The following is a 26,884-nucleotide window of genomic DNA, read 5'->3' as shown; positions in this document are numbered from 1 at the left end:
TAAGTGGCACCATATGCTCAAGTTTATTGAACAGACACAAGTTACACACTGGAGACTAATAAGCAGAACACTGTACCAGTTTTCACTAACTCAAATCAAGTTAGCAAATGACAAATTTTAGAAGACACTCATTTTATGTCTCACCCAATGTGGGTGATCACAAGAGAGCTAAATAAAGAAAATTACTTTCTATGTTACTCAGGTAGGAAATTAACTGATATACACAGCTTCCAAGTTACTTTAAGATATTGCAAAGTGTTTCAAAACTAGCGGGGAATAGTTCACATCCAGCCTGAAATAAAGTGTAAAATGGACCTTTTAGGGGTAAATAACTTCATTTGTATATCCATCTCAGAATCACTCCTTCCTGCTAACAAAAATACTAATAAATCTCTGTTTTGATTAGGTTTACTAAGTTAATAATGACTTTGAAATATCTAGGTTTGGTTACATTGTTATATTGCACTTGAGAAGAATGACAAGAAAAATCAAAGATTCAGTACCTCTCCCAAGAAATTCATTATATATCAGAAATTACAATGAAATACAAGCATATATGCATGCTACATGTCCATAGGTTCATCGTTCAAACTAGCCTACCAACAGGTTAAAAGAAATACTCTCCAAAACACTGAGTATTAAGTCATTTCATTCACCATTTTGGATCCTATATTCGATTTTCAAATTTTATACTTTTTTCTTATTAATCAAACTATCACATATACAAGCTATCCAAGAGCACTAACACAGTGACACTGAGATAAGCAACAGTCATACACAAGTATTCCACGAATGACTTATTCTTTGCTAAGCTCAACACTACATTCTGTAACACAGGAACATCAATCAACTTACAGTTGTTTGCCTTATAAAAAACCAGCAGATCTATTTATTATATACTACACTTTTGCCACATACATCTCTCTTAGGGTCATGATTCACTACGAAAAATCTTTCACATCCTCTTAAGGAAGCCAGTATAGTCTCTAATACTTGAATTTTCTCTTTATATAAAGTATCAATGAGAATTGACTATGACTAAGTAGTTTCATAACAGGTAGAATTGTGGCACTAATATTTTGATTAATTGTTTTACAATTCAGCATTAAGAACTTAATCAGAATTACAATAATCACCAATTACAAGAAAAAGGTAAAGGGAAGAAAAGGAAAGCGCCTCCCTCACACAAATGTTTCTCAAAATATCAAGTCTGAAATAAATGCCTATTTAAGAAATCAACAACAGCATCAATATTTCTTACCAATATCAAATGTTTTAAATATTCTCAACCCCAACCATGTGTATTTTCTTAAACTGAATCAGATTATAAGAATTTTACACTCAAAATCGCTTTCAATTCTCAATAAATCACAAACACAGCAGTGATTATTTTTTGACATTTTAACTAAAACATTCACATGCTACTTTAGGGTAAAAAGAAACTCAGCATTTCCCAAATATTTTCCTCAAGGACAAGGTTTTAAATTATACCCCTACCATATTTTTGTACCGATATAAATCTTCATTTTTCTTAAAGAAAATACTATTGCTTTAAACTACATTCCATAAGGGCAATTTAAAGCATCACGTTAATTTCCATGACAACACCCTTCAATCTCCTCCAGTCTCATGCTCTCCCAACTGAGCTATTTTGGCTCCTCCTTCAATCTCCGGTAAAAGATTATACCTTGAGATAAGAGGCCATAAAAGCAACAGACTGTGCAAAAGCGAATAGTAACATTTTTTTTAAAAGAGTGACTTTCTACCCAACAGATAGTTTCAGGAATGACTGCTATTAGGTGGGAAAACAGGTAAGGTGAACATTGTTCTAGACCAACTCAGTGACTGTCTGGTGGCAGGCCCTAGGATAAAAATATTTTTTTCTTAAAAAACTTTAAATTTATTGGTAATAAAAATACTTACTGCATATGACTAAGATCTTTTGAGCTACTAATAAAATCTATATTACAACACCTATTAATTTTGAAAATCACTAAAGTTAAATATAGGGTCTTGTCAACGTTCTAACTTGTATAACTCACTTACATTTGCCTCTATTTTATGAATATATTCTAGCGTAGGCACTTGTGAGGGAGTTATAACACAAGACATGGCAAGATAAATTTCAATTATTTTTAAAACACAGAAAAATATTCAGTTATTTAAGTGAAATATTTATCATTGCCTAATGAAGACAGTAGTTAAAAAGCTATCAAACTCTCAATTTCTAATGTACAACATGATGTAATTGCACAAAAATAGGTATAACTAATAGTTATCCCCAGGCCTGGAGGAACTGTGAATAATTCACATATTCCTCTAGAAGATTCATCACCCTATGGACTTATAAAATTACAACTTGCCACCTGTGCAGCTTTTATTTAAAAATCCTAGAAAAGTAATTTATATTAATAAACCTAAGAAAGTTTAAAAAGGTTTCCAATAACTTGAATTGCTTATAAAATAACCTCTAAGAAGTCATTTTGATAGCTGAGACTGGTTTTACGTGTTACACCTGGCTTCAACTGAGGTAATATCCATCTGAGCAGCACCACACTATTGCTAGAAGTAAACCAGTGAGCTACTTTAAGACTTTCAATTCCAAGCATTTCTTGCAGGGTTGGGAGGTTGAGTGCAGGTTCCTCTAAGTTGTAAAGATTCCTCATTGACACATTCAACTGACACATTCTCAGTAACAGTTTTGGAAACGTAAGGAAAAATACATATATAGGAGGAAAATAAATTAATCCCAACTAAAAACTCTTGCTTTAATCTAAGAACAAACAATTAATAAGCAACTCTGTCAAAGAACTATAAACATAGTCTTTTAATTTAAATGCTCCTTTTTCTTCTTTTGTATTGTATTGTATATAGCCAGACTAATGCAATGGAATAAATGTACTTTGGAAATGACTTCCAACTGCATATGGCTTCAAGCATCATGATGTTTACCAGAAATTAAATGACTACACAGAAGAGGCATTTTTGATTATAAAACTAATTTTTAGTATAAGGTGACTTAAAGGATTCGAAATAGAACTTAAACTTATACAAAATAAAATGTAATCAAATGGACTGTGGATAAAAATATAAATAAAACTTTAATAGCATGTACTCAATCTTCAGATTAAAACAAAAAACTGTACCATTGCTATTACAGGAAAGAGTTTTGATGGGATCCTGCTTTTTTCTTTTTTTAAAGTTCTACCATATAGGTAATATTAAAATCCAAGTTTATGCAGTTATAAAGTTAGCTTGAAAACTCAACTGTAGTGTAATGTGTATTAGCAGTAAGTATCTCTACAAAAGATGTGGATCCTAAGGTCCAAATTTGGATTGCTTTAAAACAACAAAAACAACAACAAACAAAATCCAACATACAAAATCAGAAACAATAATTGTAGGAGGTACTATTTTAGATAAAGGTGGTAACTCAGGCACTACCTGTCTTATGTACATTGAAGAAGACCTATCACTTGAAATGTTATTATTTAAATACCTAAAAATACAAGTCAGTGGATGTGTATTAAATGTATGTCTGAACTTAATTATAATGAAAAGGTTGACAAATATTGCTCTCACTTTGTGGTTAACACCAATGGGTACCATCAGCAGTACAGTCTTGGAACTTTATTCCTCATGAAGGAAATTTTAAAATCTATAGTGAAGTTGGTACTTCTAATGGGACAGGATGTAGCACAACTTGAAAATCACAGTTAAGTTTCTGAGTTTCCTTCACCATTTTCATGAGGTTGAAGCTGTTCCCTTTCTTGTTCTTCTTGAGGTGGCCGGACACGTTTAAAGAAGCCCATCTGCCAGTTGAAAAAAACAAACAAACTCACATTACTGCCACATCAATGAAGAATACTGAAAGTATTCTGAGTGACCATATTATGACCAAGAAAATTTAAATGGCACTTAGTTGAATTTTTCTTCCTTCAAATGATAAGGAGTACTCATCATGCATCATCATTAAAGGTCCCTTTCTTCTTTCCCTCCCTTCTTTTGCTCCCTCCCTTCTCTTTTTCTGCTTCCCCTCCCTCCCTCTCTTCCTAAGTCCATCACTTACCCTGTACATTACAAACACCAAAACAGCTAGTAACAACAATCCTGCTAGAACTGCTAAAATGATCACCCACACAGGTACAGGCATGGGTGCTGGCTGAATGCCCCAGGTGACATTAGTGGTAACCTGTTGGGGGAAAAAGTTCTTGAGTTTTAAGAATAGTTCACTGAATCATTCAACAAATATCTGAATGTCTACTATATTTTATGTCAATGTTACTATGTTACTCACATTATTTTGTTTTCTAGTACATGATAATTTATGATTACACATTTGGTATCAATAGCGCGCACACACACACACACACACACACACACACACACGAAACTCTCAACAGGTTAACCTCTGACTGACTCTGAAATGATTTTTAAATAATCCAACCTGGTTTATGATGTGTTGATCCCATTTTAATCCTCAAATTAAAGATTTATAAAATGCCCTCACTTACTGCAGTTAATTTCCAACTTTCTAACTCTGTGGGGAGAAATTCCCAAAATTTTCCCTCATGAAATTTAGTGATGCTAAGTATCTTACATAGGACAAGATGATAAAGTAAAAGGTCTACCTCTAATAATTCTGGGATGGGGGGAGGAAAATAGTAATATTAAACTAGTTTATACTAGGTTATAATCCATTCAAATAACTCCAGTTACTTTAAATTATCAAAATAATTAACTGCCATTATTTAAAATAAAATAAAAATATCTATGGTATTGAACTGAGTGCATTTATTCCATTTCCCCAAATCAATGACTTACCAATGTAGAGTTGAAGAGGTCCTCAATTGGAAGGTTCTTATAAGGAAACTCTATGACATTAAATGAAGCAGATGACTTCAGAGAATATGAATGATTCTGGTTTTCCTTCTATATGGGAATAACAATAAAATGATTTTCTATATGTCAGGCCTTTTTTATTTCTTCGAAAAAAATGGATAAGTTCACTGAATGCTGCATCTGCCCACTTACATTCATAAAGGTCTCAGTCCACAGCAGAGACTTTACATACAGGATTGCACTCTTTCCTCTGTCCAGTCGCCCCACCTGGCAGACAATCTTCAAGCATTCAGCAATTCCACAACCCTGCCAAAAAATTACTTACTTAAAAGAAAAGATCATTCTATCATCTCTTCAACATATGAAAAGCAGACAATTGACTTGTTTTATGTGAAGGCTAAAGAGATGATCTAGATTCTATTGCCTTAACAGCAGTAACGTTTAAAATGAGTAGGCTAATAGTTGAATCTATGAATGCTTCTTGTTATGAAGGGGTTGGTTTTAATGTGATTTGTTATGGAAGGATAAGTGCTATAATATTAAAATATTTATTGTTATAGCTAGAACTCAACATTCTTTAGGCAAACCCAGAGCATGGTGATTTTAGTAATACATGAAAATCAGATCACAACATGCCTGTGGAAAAGAAAAAGAAACAGAGTGAATCTTTAATAGCTATTCCACGTCAGACCTGTAGAAATCAAGTGGCATGCGTGGTTTTTTTTTTTTTTTTTTGCGTTATGCGGGCCTCTCACTGCTGTGGCCTCTCCCGCTGCGGAGCACAGGCTCCGGACGCGCAGGCTCAGTGGCCATGGCTAACGGGCCCAGCTGCTCCGCGGCATGTGGGATCTTCCCGGACCGGGTCACGAACCCGTGTCCCCTGCACTGGCAGGCGGACTCTCAACCACTGCGCCACCAGGGAAGCCCTGGCATGAGTGTTTTTATCAGTAACCTGAAGGCAGACAGTCAAAAGTAATAAATATTCACCACCTTCTACGTGCTGGTCAAACTGCATTAGACATGTCATATGCATATACCTCACAACAGTGTTATCCAGTAAGTGATACCTCCAGTTGATGAATAGGAATAGAAGTGAACTCCCTTGACCTGGTAAGGGGCATCTATGAAAAGCCCACAGCTAACATCATACTTACTGGTGAAAGAATGGATGCTTTTCTCCTAAGATCAGGAACTGGACAACAGTGCCCACTCATGACACTTCTATTCTACAGTGTTCAGAAGGTTCTAGCCAGTGCAATTAAGCAAGAAAAAAATTTAATAAACGGTATCCAGATTGGAAAGAAAGAAGCAAAGCTATCTCTATTCAAAGATGATACAGTCTTACTTACAGAAAACTTTAAAGAATCCACAATAAAACTATTAAAGCTAATAAACAAGTACAGAAAAGGTATAAAATACAAGATCAGTATACAAATATGAATTGTTTTTCTATACATTAGCAATGAAAAATATGAAAATGAAATTTAAAAAACAATTCTATTTTAAATAGCATTTAACAAGAATAAAATACGTAACTAAGGAAGTGCATGACTTGTGCACTGAAAACTACAAAATGTTTTTGAAAGAAATTAAAGAAGACCTAAATAAACAGAAGACAGCTCATGTTCAAGGACCAAAAGACTTAATATTAAGATGGCAATATTACCAAAATGATGGACAGATCCAATAAAATTGCTATCAAAATTCCAACTACCATTTTTGTAGAAATGGACAAGCTAATCCTAAAATTCATATGGAATTGCCAGGAACCCCAACTAGCCAAAACAATCTTGAAAAAGATGAAAACACTGCAGGGCTCACACTCCCCAGTTTCAAAACTTACTGCAGAAGGACAAAATCAAAAAAATTAGGATGCATGTATAGATCAATGGAATAGAACTGAGAGTCCAGAAATAAACCCATACATTCACAGTCAATTCATTTTCAACAACAGAGCCAAGACCATTTAAAGGGAAGAGACAGGTCTTTCCAACAAATGATGCAGGGAGAACTAGAAAACCACATGCAAAAGAATGAATCTGGGCCTCTACTTCACACCATATACAAAAATTAACTCTATATGGATCAGAGATATAAAAGTAAGAGCTAAAAGTATAAAACTTAGAAAACCAGGGACTTCTCTGGTGGTCCAGTAGTTAAGACTCCATGCTCCCAATGCAGGGGGCCTGGGGTTTGATCTTTGGTCAGGGAACTAGAGCCCACATGCCACAACTAAAGATCCTGCATGCCACAACTAAAGATCCCACACGGCACAACTAAAAGATCCTGCATGCAGCAATGAAGATCCCGCACACGGCAACGAAGATTGCGTGTGCACAACTAAGACGCAGCCTAGCCAAATAAATAAATAAATATTTAAAAAAAAAAACTTAGAAAAACAGAAAACCTGTGTGTAAATCTCCAGGACTTTGGGTTAGGCAATGGATTTTAAAATATGACAGTAAAAATATAAGCAACACAAGAAGAGATAGACTTGAGAAAAGAAATTTGGACTTCTTTAAATTTAAAACCTTTTTTCCATCAACAAATACTATCAAGAAAGTAAAAAAGACAACTTACAGAATGAGAGAAAATATGTGCAGTAACAGCTCTGATAAAGGCAGTATCCAGAATGTATAAAGAACTCCTCATGACTCAACAACAAAAGGCAAACGACCCAATTTAAATATGGGCAAAAGGTTTGAATAGAGATTTTTCGAAAGAAGATATACAAATCAAAAGACGCTCACCATCATTAGTCATTAGGGAAATCCAAATAAAACTACAATGAGATGCTACTTCACTCCAATGAGGATGACTACAAAAAAAAAATTTTTTTTAAAGGCAATAGCCTTTAAAAAAAGGCTTGTGACCTGTTGGGCTTGAAGGCTTTGCAGGCTCTGGTTTTCTCTCTGAGCTAGACAGGAAGACACTGGAGTGACATGACCTGACCTACTTTTAAAAGGATCATTATGGCTTCTATGTGGCAAATAGTCTGTCGTGGTGACGGGGCAGAAATATGGAGTCCAACTGGAGGTTTGGGAATAGTTCAAGTGAGAGAGGAAGGTGGTCTAGGTTAGGTCGTGGCAGTGGTAGAGACGGCACGAAGGGGCCACATTCTGGCTATTTTGAAAGTAGATAATGACAGAATTTGCTGATATGTAGGATTATGAAGTTTGAGAGAAAGAGGAGAGTCAAGCCCCATGCCAAGGTTTGGGACAGAGAACAGAGTTGATATTTACTAAAATGAGGAACACCATAGAAAGATCAGAGTTGAGAAAAGTCAAGGATACGTTCTTAGAATTAAGTTTAAGATTCCTATTAAATATTTAAGAGGAGTTCCAGAGGATAATGGAGTCTGGAGTTCAATGCAGAGGATCGGGTTGGAAATATTAATCAAAGTCATCTACATAGAAATGATACTTACCAGCCATACAAATGATTAAGATCATCTCATATGGCACTGTCAGACAGAACCTTCTACAATGACAGAAATCATCAGTGTGGAGATACCTGTGCTTCCTGAAGTGGTAGCCACTAGCCACATGTGGCTACTGAACACTTGAAATGTAGCTGGTGTCTACAACACTGGACTGCACAGATCTAATGAATGACCGTAGGTGGAGCAGATGAGAACTCTGAGATCTGAGTCCTGGAATACTCTCTAGAGCTTAAAGGTCTGGAAATGGAGATTGAGACAAAGTAGCCAGTTGTGGTAGGTGGACAACCAAGAGAGTAGTGCCCGCGAAGTGAGAGAGGAGTGTTTCACAAAGGAGGAAGTGATTAATTGTGCCAAAAAGTCACTGTGCAGTTGAACTGAATGAGAACTAAGAAGAACCATGGAATCTGGAGATGTGAAAGTAACTGGTGATCACTAATGAACATAAACACTATACCAGGTTCTCTGTTAGTTGATGATTTGCAGATCTGTTAAATTTTAAAAACTTAAGTGACAAACCTCTTTATAACATTATAGTCATTAGATAGGCTGACTCAACAAAAGTTGATCATAATGCTAATTATTCTTATATTTCTGTTGAGCCCTTCTGTTTTTTTCTGCAATATTGAACATAAGCTTCAAAGGTTAGGGTGAGACCAAGAAAGAGGTCAGTTAAAGGAGTGCAGTCAGAGAAATAAGTTAGAACATAAAATATTTTTATTAGTAATCTACACAAAGACAGATCATGTGAAGAAAATGTGGCATTAATTCAATTAGGAACAAGGAAAGTAAGAGGAGTGAATGGTATAAAAATATACGGAGTTCTTTCCAGCACAGCTGTTGTTACTTTTGAAATGTTCTTTGGCATCAGTTCTATAATCACATATTTTAAAATATTTAAAGTGCCTGTTGTTGAAACTCCACTTACCAAAGTGTGCACATCTCCTTCACTGAGGGTGAGATCCCGCTTAGTGATGAGATGGTTCCGGTCACCTTGCCCACCAACTGTGTCATTCTTTTCAGTTGTTTGCGAATTTGAGATCTAGGATTACATAAATAAACTGGTGGTAAATAACAATGGAAAATATTTTGCACTGACATTTTGGCATAAACTGTTATACATGATTAAAATATAGTGACTAAAAATTTGGTATGACAGAAAATTCACCACTTAATATATGGCTAAAACTAAGCAAAGGAAATAAAGATTAGAGTCCTTAATATGTGGGAAAAAAATTACCTCTACCTAGCCATCATTTTCTCCCCTTGCATAGCTAGAGGGGAAACTGATAAAATACTGAGAAACAGCTTGAAATTTCACAGTATACATCTGTGATGTATGTCAATCATGAGTATACATTTTTTGCTTTGTTTTCTTAACTTTCCTTACTCCGAACTGTGAATAGCTTCTTATCCAAACATATGTGCTAGGATGGAGAAGACTATATCCAAGTAGAATTCCATAAAATGACATTCTTCTAGGTCAAGTCAAAAGAGCCAAGAGTAAAATGTTATATTTTATCCCAAAGACAAAAATTTCACGTCCAAACACCCTTGACACATATTACATGTGGATAAACCACTCTGCGATAAAACCAAAGTCAAATTGGGTCACTTAAGAATATCTCCGGATGGGAATTCCCTGGCGGTCCAGTGGTTAGGACTCCACGCTTTCACTGCCGAGAGCGTGGGTTCAATCCCTGGTCAGGGAACTAAGAACCCGCAAGCTGCGAGACACGGCCAGAAAAAAAAACAAAGAGTATCTCCGGAGGCTCACTAAACACTACATAAATAAATGGTTTACTAGGACTTCACAGAATTCATCCTTACTCACTACACAAATAAACAATTTAATTCATAGTGTACTGGTTATGAACTAAAATATTTTCGCAGAATAGATTTATTATTAAAACAATTGTTTATTTCATGCATTTCTTTTATAGATTTAGAAAGAAAAGCAATAAAATATCATCATAATAAATGGTTGCTATTAAGTACATTACCTTAATTCTCAAAGGGTTGATCTCCATATCTGAAGTGCAGTTCATTGGCCCATCAATATCATATTGAAGGATGTACAACAAAGTGTTATTGTTATATTTGTAAGGCCACTGAAGATTTAGCATTGCCTTGCTGAATGAACTCGGACCGTTATTTCTCAGCTAATGAGGAGAAGGAAATGTAAATACTTAGGGCAAAAATCTATTCTATAATCCTTCCCCTACAACTTTAGGAATCATTAAGCAACACGATTTGAATAACAGTTTGAATAACAGTTTCCATAGTTACTCTAATATTACAACATGATCATTATTATGCAAAAGAATCAAACTCAACATCTGCCTCTGCGTAGGGCAGTATAAGTCAGGATGAATATATAAACAAAAGAGGAAAACGTGAAAAAGTTACTGATAAGTGGCATAGAAAATTTTCTTCTTACAGAACCAAAATTTTACTCAGTGACCTATTCCTTTTACTCAAGTAGAACTAACTGGTTTTATTTTATTATTAAAATAATAATAATAAAATTACTTTTAAGTTAATTTTTATTATTATTTTTTTTACTAATTGGTTTTAAACAACAATTTGTATAAACAGCTTTCTTTTACTACTGGAAGCTACTTGTCTAATAAAAATGAACTTAAGAATAGGGAAAAAATTCAAAGAAATCTCTGGTACATACTTAAATTATGCAGAGTTTACATAAAAGTTAAATAGACTTGTTTTTTAAAAACAGCCTATCTATTCCTCTCTTTGTTGGCTGTCTACCAGGTATCAGTTAAATCCAACAGCTGCAAACCTCGTAGATGTGCTGAACAACTGGCCCAACGTCTTCTTCAGTCTCAGGGTTCTCCTTGTGCTCCCAATTTGGAATCGGAAGAAAGATATGATCAGGACTTGAGACTCTAAACAATGACCAAAGAAAACCTACCATGAATATCAAAATGATATGGTCAGTTCATTTTCAAAAGTACCTAGTGTCCAAATGAATAAAATCAGAATTAATTAAAAAAAAAAACACCATACATTTAACAGACAAAACAAAAACAGAAACTATACTTGTATGTGTACATGCACAGATGGACACACAAACTACTCTTTATTGAATCTAATGTAATAGGTGAATTGATAACAGGTGAACTTTTGCATAAAAGTTCAATAAGTTTATTTTGTGCCACTTTTGCCATGTCTGGTTTATTTCCAAAGGATTATCAAATAAATATTTGGGGCTTTGGAATACACCCAGGACCTTCTTCTTTCTACAGAAGCTACAGCTCTAGTAAAACGACACCAAAACATGGAGTGTCTACTATCCAAAAGAAGCTAGGGCCCCTAGGACTTACTTTTAAGAAGTAACTACTTTTAAAGTAGTTTAAATCATGAGAATGAGATACTCAACTGGGTAATCATACTGACCCTCTTATCTCAACAGCAGCTAAAACAGCAAGGTCAACTTTGTAAGATACAACCGGGCTTACTTTGTCAAAAAGATTGGAGCTGAAAAAGAAAAAATTATATTTAGGACTGACTTGAGCATAATGGTCATCAATAGCATACAGAGGCAAATGCAGTGAAACTAAAAGTAAACAAATTAAAAGCAGTAAAGAAATGACAAACTACAAATCAAAATAATTATTTTCATTAGCATTTAATTCCAAGAAGATGATTTTTATTTAAGTTTTAGTTTTGTTTTACAAACTCAAAAGCAACATAAATTATTCTTATGATGTAAATATTGATTTTAAAATGCTATAATTAAGTACTAAAATTTTAGTCTATCCTATTCCAGAATATTTAAGTATATTGCATAATATATTTATAACAAATAATATTTCCTCCATAGTTATTATAAACGGAAAAAAGTTGTTTTCATACCTTTGGATTTGTAAGTCAAATTTCACGGAAGTATCCATCTCTGATTGCTGGTGCACACTGAAACGAAGACCAGCTAGGAGCTGAAGGAGGGAAAGATGGCAATGTTAGTTAGAACAGTGTCAAATTCGTGAAATTCCAAATCCAGCGTCCAAAGAAAAAAGAATAGTGTTTCTCTGAACTTACAATAAAACTGAAAGTACTCTAGCAAAGGTAATTAAGTCTGATCTTCTATCAAATCTCTATTATTTCAGATACTTGGGCCAATCCATAATGGAGCCTGTTTAACAATGATCAACCATAATTATGTCTCCTTATAATATTAACTAATTATCTCCTTATTACATTAACTAATATTAACTTTCTGAAAAATGCAAGAGGAATTGCTTGTTGACCCAATGACAGTATAGAAGTTATGCACAATAATTTGGTGACAGGAAGTTAACACATGAACTTGTGTTAATGGGGCAGGAAGGAAGAAACAGATGGCTTACAAGAGTGAGAGAACTTGGCTAAGAAGGACAGATGTGGGGCCAGAAGCAGAATTTCTCCACGTCACCCACAACTCCATCAATAACAAACATCTTAACTTCTGCAGGAGGAAAACTGTTATTTTAAAGAAAAAACTGAGCTACAAGGTAAGGGAAAGCAGCCTTCTTGGGGGGTCACATAAATGACATCTAAAAATGGCCCTTCTAGGGGACCTTGTGAAACTGCCTCCCACTTTACAAAGTTTGGAGCCAGCCACAAGAATCAACTTGGAATTATCTATACTGAGTGAGCAGTGAGTGAGAAAAATAGAGAGAACGAGAATATAAGGAAATAAAAAGCATGCTCACTTGTTAATGAAACATTGTAGTTAAACACTGTGTTAAATACATGTGAAAAAATGCAACTCTGGGTACTTTGTTCAAGCCCTTTTCCCTAAGAGACCTTATATCTAGAAATAATAATGACTTTTAATGGAAAACATATTTAAAGAAATGTGAAATATGTATTTTTATTGAAATATATTTGACATATAACACTGTAAATTTAAGGTTGATTTGATACATTTATACACTGTTATATGATTGCCACTGTGGCAATAATTGCACTTCTGTCACATTACATAATTATCATTTCTTTTTTCTGGTTGGAATTATTAAGACCTAGTCTCTTGCAAGTTTGATGATTATAATATGTTACTGTTGTCTATAATCACTATACTGCACATTAGAGCTTTAGACTCACTTGCAAGTCTGTACCCTTAAACAACATCTAATAGGAGAGATGTTGTTTATATGGGTAGATATGGGATATTCAGCCCCATATTATCATAGATCTTCAAATTACTAATATCTATGTGCTTATTAAATTAAATTCTATTGAAAAGGTAACATGAAATATACTGCTGTTTTTTTTTTTCCTTGATAATAGGAATTCTACAAGGTATATTTTTGTTTCCTTTTTAGAGGATTTGGGAAGCAACACACTGAGTGCTTCTTCTCAAGCTCCTGGGCTCCCTTCTCCACCCCCGAAGGGGAGCCTGATCCAACCACTGTGCTCTTGGATCCTATTGGGGTGACCATATAGGTTTCAAGTTAATGAGATCATTCTAACTCACTTAAGAATGACAGTCTTGGTATCTGTCAGAGTAGCTTTGAGGATGCATTAAAGTGTTAGTTGAAAACATCAAAGTTACAATCTCAGTCCTTAGTTTCAACCATGTTCTCATCCATTCACCAAATTGAAGGTGAAGAGTAGCTGACTGAATACAGGTAATAACACAACCCATTACTTTAGTATCTTAATCAAAACTAAACTCTGATAATCATTACATTCTAAATCAAAGCCAGTTTAGACACTATTTTGAAGTGCTTATAAAAAAATTACTATGGGGCTTCCCTGGTGGCGCAGTGGTTGAGAGTCTGCCTGCCGATGCAGGGGACACGGGTTCGTGCCCCAGTCTGGGAAGATCCCACATGCCGCGGAGCGGCTGGGCCCGTGAGCCATGGCCGCTGAGCCTGTACGTCCGGAGCCTGTGCTCCGCAACGGGAGAGGCCACAACGGTGAGAGGCCCGCATACCGCAAAAAAAAAAAAAAATTACTATGGACAAACCCACAGAAAAATATGCTATTCTCTATAAAAGAAAAAAAATCCATTTTATTAAATGTCTTACTTGAGTTCCAGCCTTCATTGGGTTTCCAAGGTCACACACCACCTGGCGTGTTTGGTTTTCTGTCTTAAAGGCACAGGAAAGTCTTGCTAAAGCCTTTGATAGACAAAGAAAAAGGATTGAAAGGAAAATAAATTAATGACCAAAAAAATGCAGAAGCCATAATAAGACTTTAAAGTTCCTAGACAATATCATGCAGTTGGATGTTTAGGTTTCTTGCTTTACAAAGCAAATGCATCTATTTGAGCAACTAGGGGTACAGGGGAAACCAGAATTGTGTACAGTTACCACATGTAAAGTCCAAGTGTTTCTGAACGATCCCTAGAGGACACAGATACATAACCATATTACCTCTGAAAAATTATCTGATGGCCAGGCTTAGACACTTTATCCATCTGACCCTGTTTCAGGCACGTAGCTAGCAGTTTTTTAAATGTCCTATCAATGCATTATGCAAAGTTATTAGGCATGAAAGGAATTATGTAAGATAGGCACTCTATTGTCTAGCAATTTAGCCTTAGGTAGAACGGCTAAGCTTGTACGACACTAAATGGGGGAGCAGCTCATTAATGTTACTGAGAACTATGAGTGCATTTCGATTTTTGAAGAGGCAGCTTGCTTACTTCACTGTTGCGGACCACCCCGATGAAATCGGCCTGCGGTGGGATGGAAACGATGAGCTCAGCTTCATAGGCACCTTCCCCCTGATTCTGAGCCTTAACAATCAAGGTCAGAGGGTTGTCGTCCCCAATATAGATCTTCTTTTGATCACTACGAGTTAATACAAATCTAGACAATGAAAAAGGACTGCATGGCGAAAGCATGACTATTCAAAGCACTGACATGTTCAACAGTGTCTCGAGATTTGTTAAGACTACTCTACAGCTCAACAGAAAATTGGAAATAGCACACTGGGTGCAAATCCAATGCTTCTCCCAGTAAAAGAATACTGATGCCTTTAGCATATCACTATCTCTCATATGTATTAAGGAAGTAATTTTATATCCCTTTGTACTTATTAATCCCCTGATTTTTTTCTAAAGGCTGAATTAATCCTTTGTCATGATACTCAACAATATTCGCTATAATTTATACATCATATAAAATGGTAATGAGTCCTTTAGTTAAGAGTATCTTTAAGAGGATATAATGTTACTTTGTGACGCTACTCAATGCTGAATAGGAAGAGATCTGTTAACCTAGGTAGCTAGTGAAAACATAGCACCTATTTTTTTAAAGCTCAATATTTATAGCTTTACTGAAAACCATGCATTATCCTCCAACATAACTAATTCTCATTACTATTACTTTAATAGAAAAATGTGTTCTTTCATTTAAATTTCTTATTACACAGTCTATTATTTGGAGCAAAACTTACCTATCTACAGAAACTTCCAGTTTGGGTTTACAGACATTGTCTTCACCACAGTCAAGCAGAATATGAGCCTAGAAAAAAATTTTATTTTTCTCTACATGGATAAATACCAGTACAGGTCACACATGCAGTGTATACCAATATACGTGTGGATGTATATGAATATATATTTATGCACACATGTATATATTTATATATACTCTAATTGTATATATACCTGAATTCAAAAGGGATCATGGCTGCCTGTTTTTAAATAGGTCAGTCTTAGCTAGTAAGAATGAAAAGGAAGGAAAAGATTTATAGGGTATAATACAATTAGTTGGAACCTTTTAGTTCTACCTCAAATTAAGCTGTTATGATTTTGGAATGAAGTATAGAAGAGAAAGTAATATTCAAGAAATGAGGGTTCTACTTTACTCAGCTGCTGCTAGCTAAGCTGTGTGATCTTAGAGGGATCAAGAGGGATCTTAAAGGGAAAAAACAGTGACAGGCTTTCTTAAAAAACAAAACAGAACAAAACAAAAACTGTATGTTTCCAAGTGACAAGGGAGGCACGGCTCCCCAGAATAGAATTGTATGGTAGAGATCTTAACTGTCACTTTAATTGGGATGAAACCCAACAGTACACGTAAACATTCAATGACCTAGATGTAGACAGTTGCTATGCGCTTCAAGAAGATGTGGGGAAAGGCCAGGACCAGTAGAAGAAATCTGAGGTGACTCCATAAGTGATACCAAATACAATCACTGCTAATTTAGTTCATGAACAAAGAACGGATTTAATGATATGTGATATGGTGTGTGTTAAAAGTCCCAGTTAGAATGATGAGCATCTGAAGTTTGGAATGAAAAGTATTTTGAAATATTTTTTTTCAACATCTTTATTGGAGTATAATTGCTTTACAATGGTGTGTTAGTTTCTGCTGTACAACAAAGTGAATCAGCTATACATATATCCCCATATCCCCTCCCTCTGTGTCTCCCTCCCACCCTCCCTATCCCACCCCTCTAGGTGAACACAAATCACTGAGCTTTTGTGTATATATGTCAACACAACTCTCTCACTTTCTCCCAGCTTACCCTTTATTATGAAATATTAATAAACTATGCTAAAGGGATATTTGACTAACTACCACTCTACATTGAAGAGAGAGGATTAAACTGTCATTGGTGCAGCTATAGCCTTACAATATGCTATCAGGAAAGATAGTTTCAGAGATGGAAAAGACAAAGCAATGTCTTCCATTCACAGAGAACTAAATCTCTACAGTTACATACTTAATATCTTGTACAGAGTAAGAACTTAATACAAATTTGAATGAATAAATGGAGGGTGGGAAAAACAAAACTCTCTTTCTTCAGGAAGCATGAAATCTCTAACTCCAAAGGATTAGGGTACAGAAAGGGAAACTCAAAAGCTGCCCTGTCTGATATAGTAGCCACTAGTGAGCCACATGTGGCTTTTGAGCACTTGAAATGTATCTAACGCCACTGGGGAACTGAGTTTTATATTTCATTTAATATTAATTAATTTAAATTTAAAAACTGATACTTGATTCTGCTACTGAAAAACTTTTAGTATGTTTAGAACAACTTGGCTATGTGAATCTACTTCTTCAATTATAAATTATATGAGTTCTAAATACAGAAAAAGTATTTCTGATGAAGCTTTAGCATCTGAATTGAGATGTGTTGTAAGTATATAATACACTCTGGATTTTGAAGACCGTAAAAAACAGAACTTAAAAAATTTCACAGAAAATATGACTATTTGGAAATATGGTCTTAAAGAAGTAATTAAGTTAAAATGACATCATTAGGGCGGGCCCTAATCCAATACAACTGGCACTTCATAAGGAGATCAGGACATAGACACAGAGGGGAAAGGATGTGAAGACACAGGGAGAAGATGACCACCTACAAGCCAATGGGAGAGGCCTCAGAGGAAACCAACCCTGCAGACACCTTCATCTCAGACTTTAAGCCTCCAGAATTGTGAGAAAATAAATTTCTATTATTTAAGCCACCTGTAGTATTTTGTTATGGCAGTCCTAGCAAACTAATACAGATATATTATTAAAATTAATGTCACCAGTTTTCTATGTTTTTTTTAATGTTACTGACCAGTATATTTAAAATTACAAATGTGGCTAACATTATATTTCTAACAGACAGCAGTACTTCGTAGAGAGAGTACAGTAAAAAAGTCTGTAATATGACCAGTGAAATAAAGGGCCATTTTAGAGAGAAGTAAATAAGAATGATGGGATAGGTAATTAACATTGAAATGAGAGTACATAATAAAGCTAAGAAAACAGAAAAAAAGATGCCTAAGAGTAGGTAATGTCAGTGCTGAAACAAATGTAGAACACAAAGGAAACAAAGATTCAAATAATGAAGAAAGTGGGGTGGGGACAGGGAAGAAAACCAAATATTACTGAAGTTATTATTCCCTCAAAGTGGTTTCAAAAGTTAACCAATTTGATTAGCTGGCTTTAAACTGTATTGGTATTAAAGAGATTGGTGATCTCAGTAAACTAAACAAAAGTAATGTTAACACTAATAAATAGTTTCCAAAAAATTCTAAAATTATAAAGAAAATAATCATAACTCCTATAACAAAACACATAATGTAAAAGGACAAGTAACAATTAACTTTTCTAAAAAATGTAAAATTGAATGACAGACTCTAAGAGGCTCAGCTGTTCATTATTAAATTATTAATCAACATAATATTGTATATCCCCTAAAAATAAAAAATGTAAGAAATATAAACACAGAGCTATGTTTTAAAGTTCTATATTAATGGGTAGTAGAAAGTGGCACGTATACTATTCATGTGCAAAATGAAATATAAAATAAATTGTTAAAATATAAAAATTACAAAAGACTTAAAAAAATTTTAATTTGCCTTACGCTGCTGTCATGTATAGTCTTCTCAAATTACGAAAAAAAATAGTTTATGAGATCTTAGCAAGTTAGACAAAGAAGTAACAACCTAAATATAGGGTAAAGCATTCTATGACAGCAGAAATATTAATCTAAAAATATGAATATGTAATAAAAGAGGAAAAAATAGGAAATACAATAACATTTGAATGCATGGGTTTTACATAGGATTTTCTAAAAATATTTTAATATAGTCTTTATAAAATTTTATGTTGCTATATTTGGTTTTATGAAAAGAATGATTATGTACTATATATGCATATATGTGTGTACATATACTATTTTTTACAATTAAAATATAAGTCAAAGGTAATATAAATAAACTTGTTTAGCAAAATATAAAATACTATGTAAGTAAATTGGCATTTTGTTGTTTTCCCTGAATTATTTTACTGTTTTATGTGTATGAAATGCGACCCTGTCTTCCTCTGCATATCTCTAAGTTCTGTGTGGCTTTAAATGTCTTTGACCTGAAAATCCAGATTCCTTCTCCTCTGACTTCTCTGACCCAACATTATAAAAGCAATCCCTTATGCTATTTAACAATATGAACTGTAAGACTTTAAAAAAGATAAAAGTATAAAATTAATGATAAATTAATAAAGTACAGTACCTGTCGACTAATATTGGCAGGAGTGAATTGGTTAAGAATAGGCTGCAAGCCTGTCGCATCAGCAGCTGTTCTATAATCCAACCGATACTCCATAAAAATAGTAATTGGAGTGAGTTTGTCTCTAAATTCAGATTCATCCTAAAAATGGAAAAGCTTTGAATTAATGTTGACATCAACCTACGACATCAAGCTATCTGGATAAATCCATAAGTGCACAATACAAAGCCAGCTGTATTCACCCCTTGATCAAATTCTACAAAAACTCTTTGAAAAACTACACTTACATAAGAATAGAATATCCAAAAAGAAGATTATCATTATCCAGTGAGAACCCTTAATCAACTTTGTTTTATAATATTTGATTCACACAAAAATATATGAGGCATGTTAATAAAATGAGCACTCAAACACACACCCAATATAAATAATAACTAGGACATAACCTATATTGCTAAAGCTAACCACATGCTCTTTTCTCTTTTCATCCCTTTGTCTTCCTTCCAGAGGTAACCATTCCCTTGCTTGCTTTCAGCAGTTTTACTCTAGTGTGTGTGTCCCTGAACAATATGTTCTTCAGATTGCTTTTCCTGTTTATTTTAATTGATTTCTCACATGAGATTAGCCTTGGCCATCCCCATTTTTTTTTTTTTTTTTTTGCAGTACGCAGGCCTCTCACTGTTGTGGCCTCTCCCGTTGCAGAGCACAGGCTCCGGACACACAGGCTCAGCAGCCATGGCTCACGGGCCCAGCCGCTCCGCAGCATGTGGGAGCTTCCCAGACCGGGGCACAAACTCGTGTCCCCCGCATCGGCAGGCGGACTCTCAACCACTGCGCCACCAGGGGTGCCCGTTCCTGTTTATTTTAAAATGAGACCATACGTATTCTTCTGTCATTTGCTCTCTCTGTTCAATACTTTTTAAGATTCATTCATGCTGTTGCATGTAGTGAGGTTAATTTTTACTGTTGAGTAATATTTATCATATAATAATTTATTTACAATTTATTTATCAATTCTTCTGTCAAAGGTTATTTGGACTGTTTTGGGTTTTTGGTTTATTTTTGCTATTACAAAAAAAAATGTTGTAATGTATTGTTCTACATAGTGGCAAGGAGATTTGTCAGCTCTGTAAGATACAATATTATTTTCCAAATTCTTCATATTGGCAATTTACACCGCCACGAGCAATGTGTAAGAATTCTGATTAACTCACATCTTGACCAAGCAATAGATACTGGCAGACTTTGAGTGTAAAATGGTATTTCTTCATAATTGTAACTTGAGGTATTTGTCTTGTTTGCTCACATCATGAATAGTTATTTAAATTCATCAAAAACCTTTCCCTGCACTTAAGTAAGATGGCCATGTTTTCAGTCTATTCATGTGTAAAGTTACATTTCTATACTTTTAATATTAACCCACCCTAGGATACATCCAAGTTGGTCTGTTTTTTATCTTTTTTATAAACTCCTAGGATTTAGTTTGCTTATATTTGGTTAGTAATTTTACATCTATGTCTTTGTATAACACTGTCATGAATTCTCCTTGCTTATACTAGCCTCTGTCAGTCTGGGTATCAGTTACACTACCTTCACAGAATAAGTTGGAAATATATTTTATTTTCTATTCTAAGAGTTTAACATTGGAATGTCTCATTCTTGACAGTTTGGTAGATGTTGCCTATAAAACCATCTAGGTCTTGTGATTCCTTTGTGTAAAGATTTTTAACTGCCAGTTAAATTTTTTTTAATGGCTTATATGGTTAAATGAATTGTTCGGGTTCTTCAAATGACAGCTGTGTTGTGTTTTTCTAAGACTGTCTGCTTTCTCTCAGTTTTTCTATGTCTTAGCACAAGGTTATTCATAATATTTTATTACTTTAATTTCTCCATTATCTATAGGTACATCCTTTTTCAATTCCTAGTTTTGTGGGGGTTTCTGGGGGTTTGTTTTTCCTTCATCTTTTTCTCAATCTTTCATTTAAATTAAATAGCATTTAAGGCTATACATTTACCTTTACATTCTGCTTCTGGGACATCTTACACATTTTGATATGTAGTATTTTCATTATAATTTACTTCTAAGTAAATTCCTAATATGATCTCTTTTTTGATCAGTAAGTTACTTAAAATCACAATTCCTAATTCCCAATTTATCTTTGTTATTGATTTCTAAAAATTGCACTGTAATCAAATAGCATATTTTCTATGATTCCAATTGTTTCAGATTTGTTCAGACTTCCTTTATATGTATATATGGGGAAATTTTATATTCTCTAATTGTTGGATGTCAAGTTCTATATAGGTATATAGGTCTACTAAATTGAGCTTGTTAATTATGTTGTTTTCTAAATCTTTACTGATGTTTTTGGTCTTTTTTTTTTTTGCCATACCATGGGGCATGCAGGATCTTAGTTCCCCAACCAGGGATCGAACCTGCGCCCCCTGAAGTGGAAGCATGAAGTGTTAACCACTGGACCACCAGAGAAGTCCTGATGTTTTTGTCTTTTAAAAAAAATTTCATCCTTCATTTCATTAAACATTTTATACACACATATTTTGTAACTGATAATTCTAACATCTCAAGCTTTTGCAGGACTAAGATTTATTTGCTGTGTCTTCTAATGGCTTATTTCCTGGTGTGTTTAGTACTTTTTTAAGAAATGAATTCCTATTTGATTGAACTTAACCTATGGGACCCATACTAGATTGCTCCAGTGAGACCTTGTATTTACTCTTGCAGGAGTCAGGGCGCATCTTTGTTTTGGGAACACTTTAGCCTTGTGGAAGACTCTGGACCTAATGCAGGAGGCTCAGGTCAGACCCCTGGTTTGCAGAAGGCCCCAGGAGAGCCTGAACCCCTGTGCTGGTGTCTGCAAGTACAGCTCACCCTCCGCCCAGACTCCATCCCTCCCTCCCTAGCCATCCTGGCTCACACACTTGTTTACAACTCCCAAGTCAGGTTTAGCCAATGTAGTTTTTTCATTAATTGCTTATGGTGGGGGGCAGGGGGGTGGGGTGGATTTCTTTTACTGTCTTGAGAGTCCAGCAATATTTAAGAAATATGTTTGTCATAATTTATTCAGTAGCATTGTTGTGGAAAGGCCACGTGCAATATCCAGTCTGACAAGCGTAGAAGTCCATTACTCAAGTTTGACTCTTTAAAAAGCCCAATTTCCTCAAATGCATTTCTCTGTCTTCTTTTTGATTTACTACCAAAAAAATTTACAGAAAGTGAAAATCATTTAGACGAAAAGAAAAAATAATAAGTAGAAAGAAGAGATAATGGATAATCTCTTACCCGCAGATATGCTATTAGTTCTTCACATTGCATCTGTCCCCCCCTTGAGATGGTCATGTTCTTGGAGTGACCCGGGGACCTGTTATGGAGAAACAGTGCTCGTCGAATGGCTCCTTTTTGCTTGAGTTTATCCAAAAGAAGCTCCACCTGGAAGTCTATACAAACCAAAGGATTTATAACCAACATAATCTTTATGGACACCTATCTGTCCTAAATATCTCAAGTTTTCATTTAAACAGAGATACATATTTATCCCTTAAGAAGTAATCTGCTTCTAATTCATTAAAAATGTCTATACATTGTAGTGAGATGACAACATATTAATTCTGAATAAATATCTAATAATTAAATAACTGATCCAACTATCCCCAAATTAATGTCATCTATTAAATTGAGACAATAGATAATGATGGTAATAAAACAACTATCAGATAGAGGGGAAATTTTTTCTTTTAATTTAAGCTGAGAGGAGGAAGTTCAGAAATAAAATGTATGAATTAAGACTTTTATCACTAATGCAGGTAGCAGGACTCTTGCTGACTGTGATTAAGAAATGTTTACTAATATGCACCCATACCCCATACCATTACATTCACCATTACAACGAATGAGCGGTTTGCATCACTTGCAACTCCTACTTCTAATGAAGCTACTGTATCAAACTATCAGGTAAATATGTCCTTCATGAAGCAAATGACCAAATATAGCTGACTGGGTCAAGAATCACCTTAAAATGAATGTGCAGCCAGTGAACAGTCTGAAGCACAGTTGCTAGACTACTGCCTGCTAACATCAGTTCTTCTTTAAATAGCTTCTTCAAAGGAGATACGAGTGCAGATCTTTAAAACCACAAATCTCTTTCTAAGTTTCTCTAAATGTTGAACTTCATGTCAAATTTGAGTGAAAAGCCAGGGTCATTTTGCTTCTCGTTCTGTTTCACCCACCCTGTGAGAAACGGCAAGCTCCTGCTTCTGGCCTCTTGAAATTGCCATTTCGCCTGTGCAAAATACTCCTCCAGACATCGTTTAGCTCCTTCATTTCCTTCAGGTCTTTACTGAAAAGTTACCTTCCAGAGAGACCCTTTCTTGCTACTCTATGTGAACTTTCATGCACAAACACACCCCCAGCAGACTCAGTCCTCTGTCCGGAGCTTTACTGTTATTCCTTAGCACATATACCGACAAATCTCCACAACAGTTACTTAACTCTCCTACCTTGATCTCAGAATCACATAAACCATTTTCTGGAATGGAAGAGTCAAGTTAGAATTTGCTGCGTGTGCTAAATTTAGTGGTCTAACTTTCCTTCTCTCTATTTCTAAACCACCTCTACTCTGGAGATTACTGGGGCTTCTCTAAGACATAAAGTATAAACTTTTCAGTAGGTCATTGACTTATAAACAATGATACTTATTTCTCCTAGAGTTCATCTGTCTCACAATGATAACTGTTTATCTTTGTGAAGGCCATATTTACCACTAATTGTTCACAATGTCAATAAATGTATTATTTCTGAATTGGCTTAAGAGTTGCCAAACACAATAATTATGTTGCAATATTAAATGTCTTTAAGCATAAACATTCAAATAAAAAAGCAATAACAACTATTTGAATAGCTATTCAAATGTCCTAAAACATTTTTTAAGTGCTGTGTATGCAGCATCATTAAAATAATATAATTTTTCCATAGAACACTTACTAAGTTTCGTGGGAAGTGCTCCTTTGCCATCTGCCTTTAAGCAGAACCTGACATTAAAACTGTAGAAAAATAAAAAATACATACAAATCCCATAATCCAGGTTAGACATTTTTCCCATTTATATAGCATTATTTATTTATTTGTTTGGTTGTTTATTTATTTATCTTAGAATTGGAATTACAATTCGAACTTTAAAATACCAAAAAGTCTCATCACAATGCCTACAATTAATTTTTTTAAAAAGACAGTAAAAGAGATTATCTATGCCTCTCTTATTCTCTTATTTATTATTTGAAAAACTCACTATAGGTGACATAATCTGATATTACCATGTAACAGTTTCTCCCTTTCCCCCCAAAATACACAACGTAGATGAAATTATAGTATATTGCTTAAAAAGTTAAATATTTACACTATGCCAGTTTAGGATACCTAATACACTCTCATTCTTCATAATAACCTATTAGATAAGCTATCATCCCTATATTACAGATTGAAAAACTGAGGCTTGGATGGTATTAATTTTCCCATTTTCATGGAACACATATTGAACAGAATTCGAATACAAACTCTGGTCTGTAAGATTCTAAAACTTTTGTTGTTGTTACACTTTTGTTACACTGATAATATTTACTTTTGTTGTTGTTGTTACACTTTTGTTACACTGATAATATTTATTTAGCTAGACATTTTTTTATTATCACCTAAATCTCACATTTCTTTTTTTTTAAATCTCATATTTCTAATACTTAGTTCACATTGTGAAGCCTTATATCTTTCTTTATGTCTTAATATTATTTTTAAAACATGAAGCTATATAGAATAATCTAATTCATCCTTCAGTAATTTAGGCATGTTACCTTTCATGGAAAGGAATGAGAAAGAAAAGAATTTCCTAACCTCTCAAGCTTACAGAATCTTTTGATAAATTTAAATGGGGGAAATGACAATCCAGATTTAAAATAAATGTCTCACTTATGAAAAAGCCCCATAGGGCTTCCCTGGTGGCGCAGTGGTTGGGAGTCCGCCTGCTGATGCAGGGGACGCGGGTTCGTGCCCCGGTCTGGGAGGATCCCACGTCCCGCGGAGCGGCTAGGCCCATGAGCCATGGCCGCTGGGCCTGCGGGTCCGGAGCCTGTGCTCCGCAGCGGGAGAGGCCACAACAGTGAGAGGCCCGCGTACTACAAAAAAAAAAAAAAAAAAATAGCTCCCCTGTTGGCGCAGTGGTTGAGAGTCCGCCTGCCGATGCAGGGGACACGGTTTCATGCCCCGGTCCGGGAGGATCCCACATTCCGCGGAGCGGCTGGGCCAGTGAGCCATGGCCGCTGAGCCTGCGCGTCCGGAGCCTGTGCTGCACAACGGGAGAGGGCACAGCAGTGATAGGCCCGAGTACCGCAAAAAAAAAAAAAAAAAAAAAAAAAAAACAACCCATAAAGCTACCTTTAATTAGCAAGCTCCTCTAGAACAGTATTTTCACAATTTATTACTAGGTTATGACATCAGTTTAATGGGTGTGTCCAGCATCTTAAAAAAATGAATATGTAAAATTGACTTAAGTATCAAGGGTAAGATTTCATGAAACTTTTGTTTTAATTACATGCATGTGTTTACTGGATTATGATGTAAAATGTATTTCATCCTACACGCCATATTCGAAAACATATGAAAGCTACTGCTCTAGTTAGTGTATTCAAAGCCTTCACCTTGTTGCCATAATCATAAGCACATCATCAGCAATGTGCAGCAACTTCACCAGGACACAAAGGGTGAGTGAAGGGATGAAAGTCAGTAAAACTTACAAAATCTTGAAAACAACTTCACTGCCAGTCAATGAAAATGAAGACTAAATATTACTGAATTTTAGTGCAATCCAATGAAAGAAATAAATTTTTTATTATATACATGTTTTTTATTTAATATATTTTATTATAAACAAAATTTTGAAAAATGATTTTAATAATAATACATAATTCAAAAACAAAACCAGAAAAATATCTTTTCATTAGCTCTTCTGAAGGAAAATTTTCCCAGCTTCCAATCATTTTACCCTTCTTATGTAAGTTCTCTCTGATTTTTCTATGTGAGCAAGGAACATGAAGTTAACAGTGTTTCCGCCATGCGGCTTGCGGGATCTTAGTTCCCCGAGCAGGGATTGAACCAGGGTCCGTGGCAGTGAAAGCGCAGAGTCCTAACCACTGGACCACCAGGGAATTCCCCATGGTGAGTTTATATATGGGTTAAGACTTTTCATTATTAACTTTATGTTTATTTTAACACGTATGAGAAAGACACTGGTTTCTCTATTTTATTTTAATATGTTTTAAAGTAAATCATGAGTCAGTTTAAAGAAAAAAGCCTTAAGAAAATTATAAATACAGGGAGAATGAAAACATAGCAAAAAATCATACAACATAGAGAAAAGTAACATACAAATAATGGAAACTTAAATACTGGACTAGAGAAGAATTCAGACCTGAAGCTTACAAAAACTATATTTTTCTTTAGAAACTAGTAAAAGAACAAATAGAAGACCAACATGTTAAAGCAAACTTTTTTTCGAACAGTTAGTCACAGATATTAAATCTGAAAAAGACCATTAGTTTTTAAAAATTAAAATCAAAATGTTCACAGGCTTGTT

The 26,884-nt window shown here is 34.8% G+C and overlaps 1 protein-coding gene across 2 annotated transcripts in view; it reads right to left on the bottom strand.

Annotated features, from left to right (window-relative positions):
• The window catches only part of ITGAV (integrin subunit alpha V), a 93,616-nt gene continuing 66,732 nt past the window's right edge, over positions 1 to 26,884 (bottom strand). For both annotated transcript variants that reach the window (XM_081242102.1, XM_081242103.1), the window contains exons 16-30: positions 24,247 to 24,305; positions 22,549 to 22,703; positions 19,251 to 19,388; positions 15,692 to 15,759; positions 14,937 to 15,084; positions 14,317 to 14,409; positions 12,158 to 12,237; positions 11,699 to 11,779; positions 11,082 to 11,187; positions 10,285 to 10,443; positions 9,210 to 9,323; positions 5,035 to 5,148; positions 4,825 to 4,932; positions 4,070 to 4,192; positions 1 to 3,812 (exon numbers count right to left, since the gene is read on the bottom strand). In XM_081242102.1, the coding sequence (XP_081098228.1) occupies positions 3,717 to 3,812; positions 4,070 to 4,192; positions 4,825 to 4,932; positions 5,035 to 5,148; positions 9,210 to 9,323; positions 10,285 to 10,443; positions 11,082 to 11,187; positions 11,699 to 11,779; positions 12,158 to 12,237; positions 14,317 to 14,409; positions 14,937 to 15,084; positions 15,692 to 15,759; positions 19,251 to 19,388; positions 22,549 to 22,703; positions 24,247 to 24,305 (1,642 nt within the window). In that variant the 3' untranslated portion in view covers positions 1 to 3,716. The remainder of the gene's footprint in view (positions 3,813 to 4,069; positions 4,193 to 4,824; positions 4,933 to 5,034; positions 5,149 to 9,209; positions 9,324 to 10,284; positions 10,444 to 11,081; positions 11,188 to 11,698; positions 11,780 to 12,157; positions 12,238 to 14,316; positions 14,410 to 14,936; positions 15,085 to 15,691; positions 15,760 to 19,250; positions 19,389 to 22,548; positions 22,704 to 24,246; positions 24,306 to 26,884) is intronic.

This window comes from Mesoplodon bidens, assembly GCF_964165515.1.
Source record: "Mesoplodon bidens genome assembly, chromosome: 8".
Taxonomy (NCBI): Eukaryota; Metazoa; Chordata; class Mammalia; order Artiodactyla; family Ziphiidae; genus Mesoplodon; species Mesoplodon bidens.
This window is presented reverse-complemented; position numbering and strand designations above follow the sequence as displayed.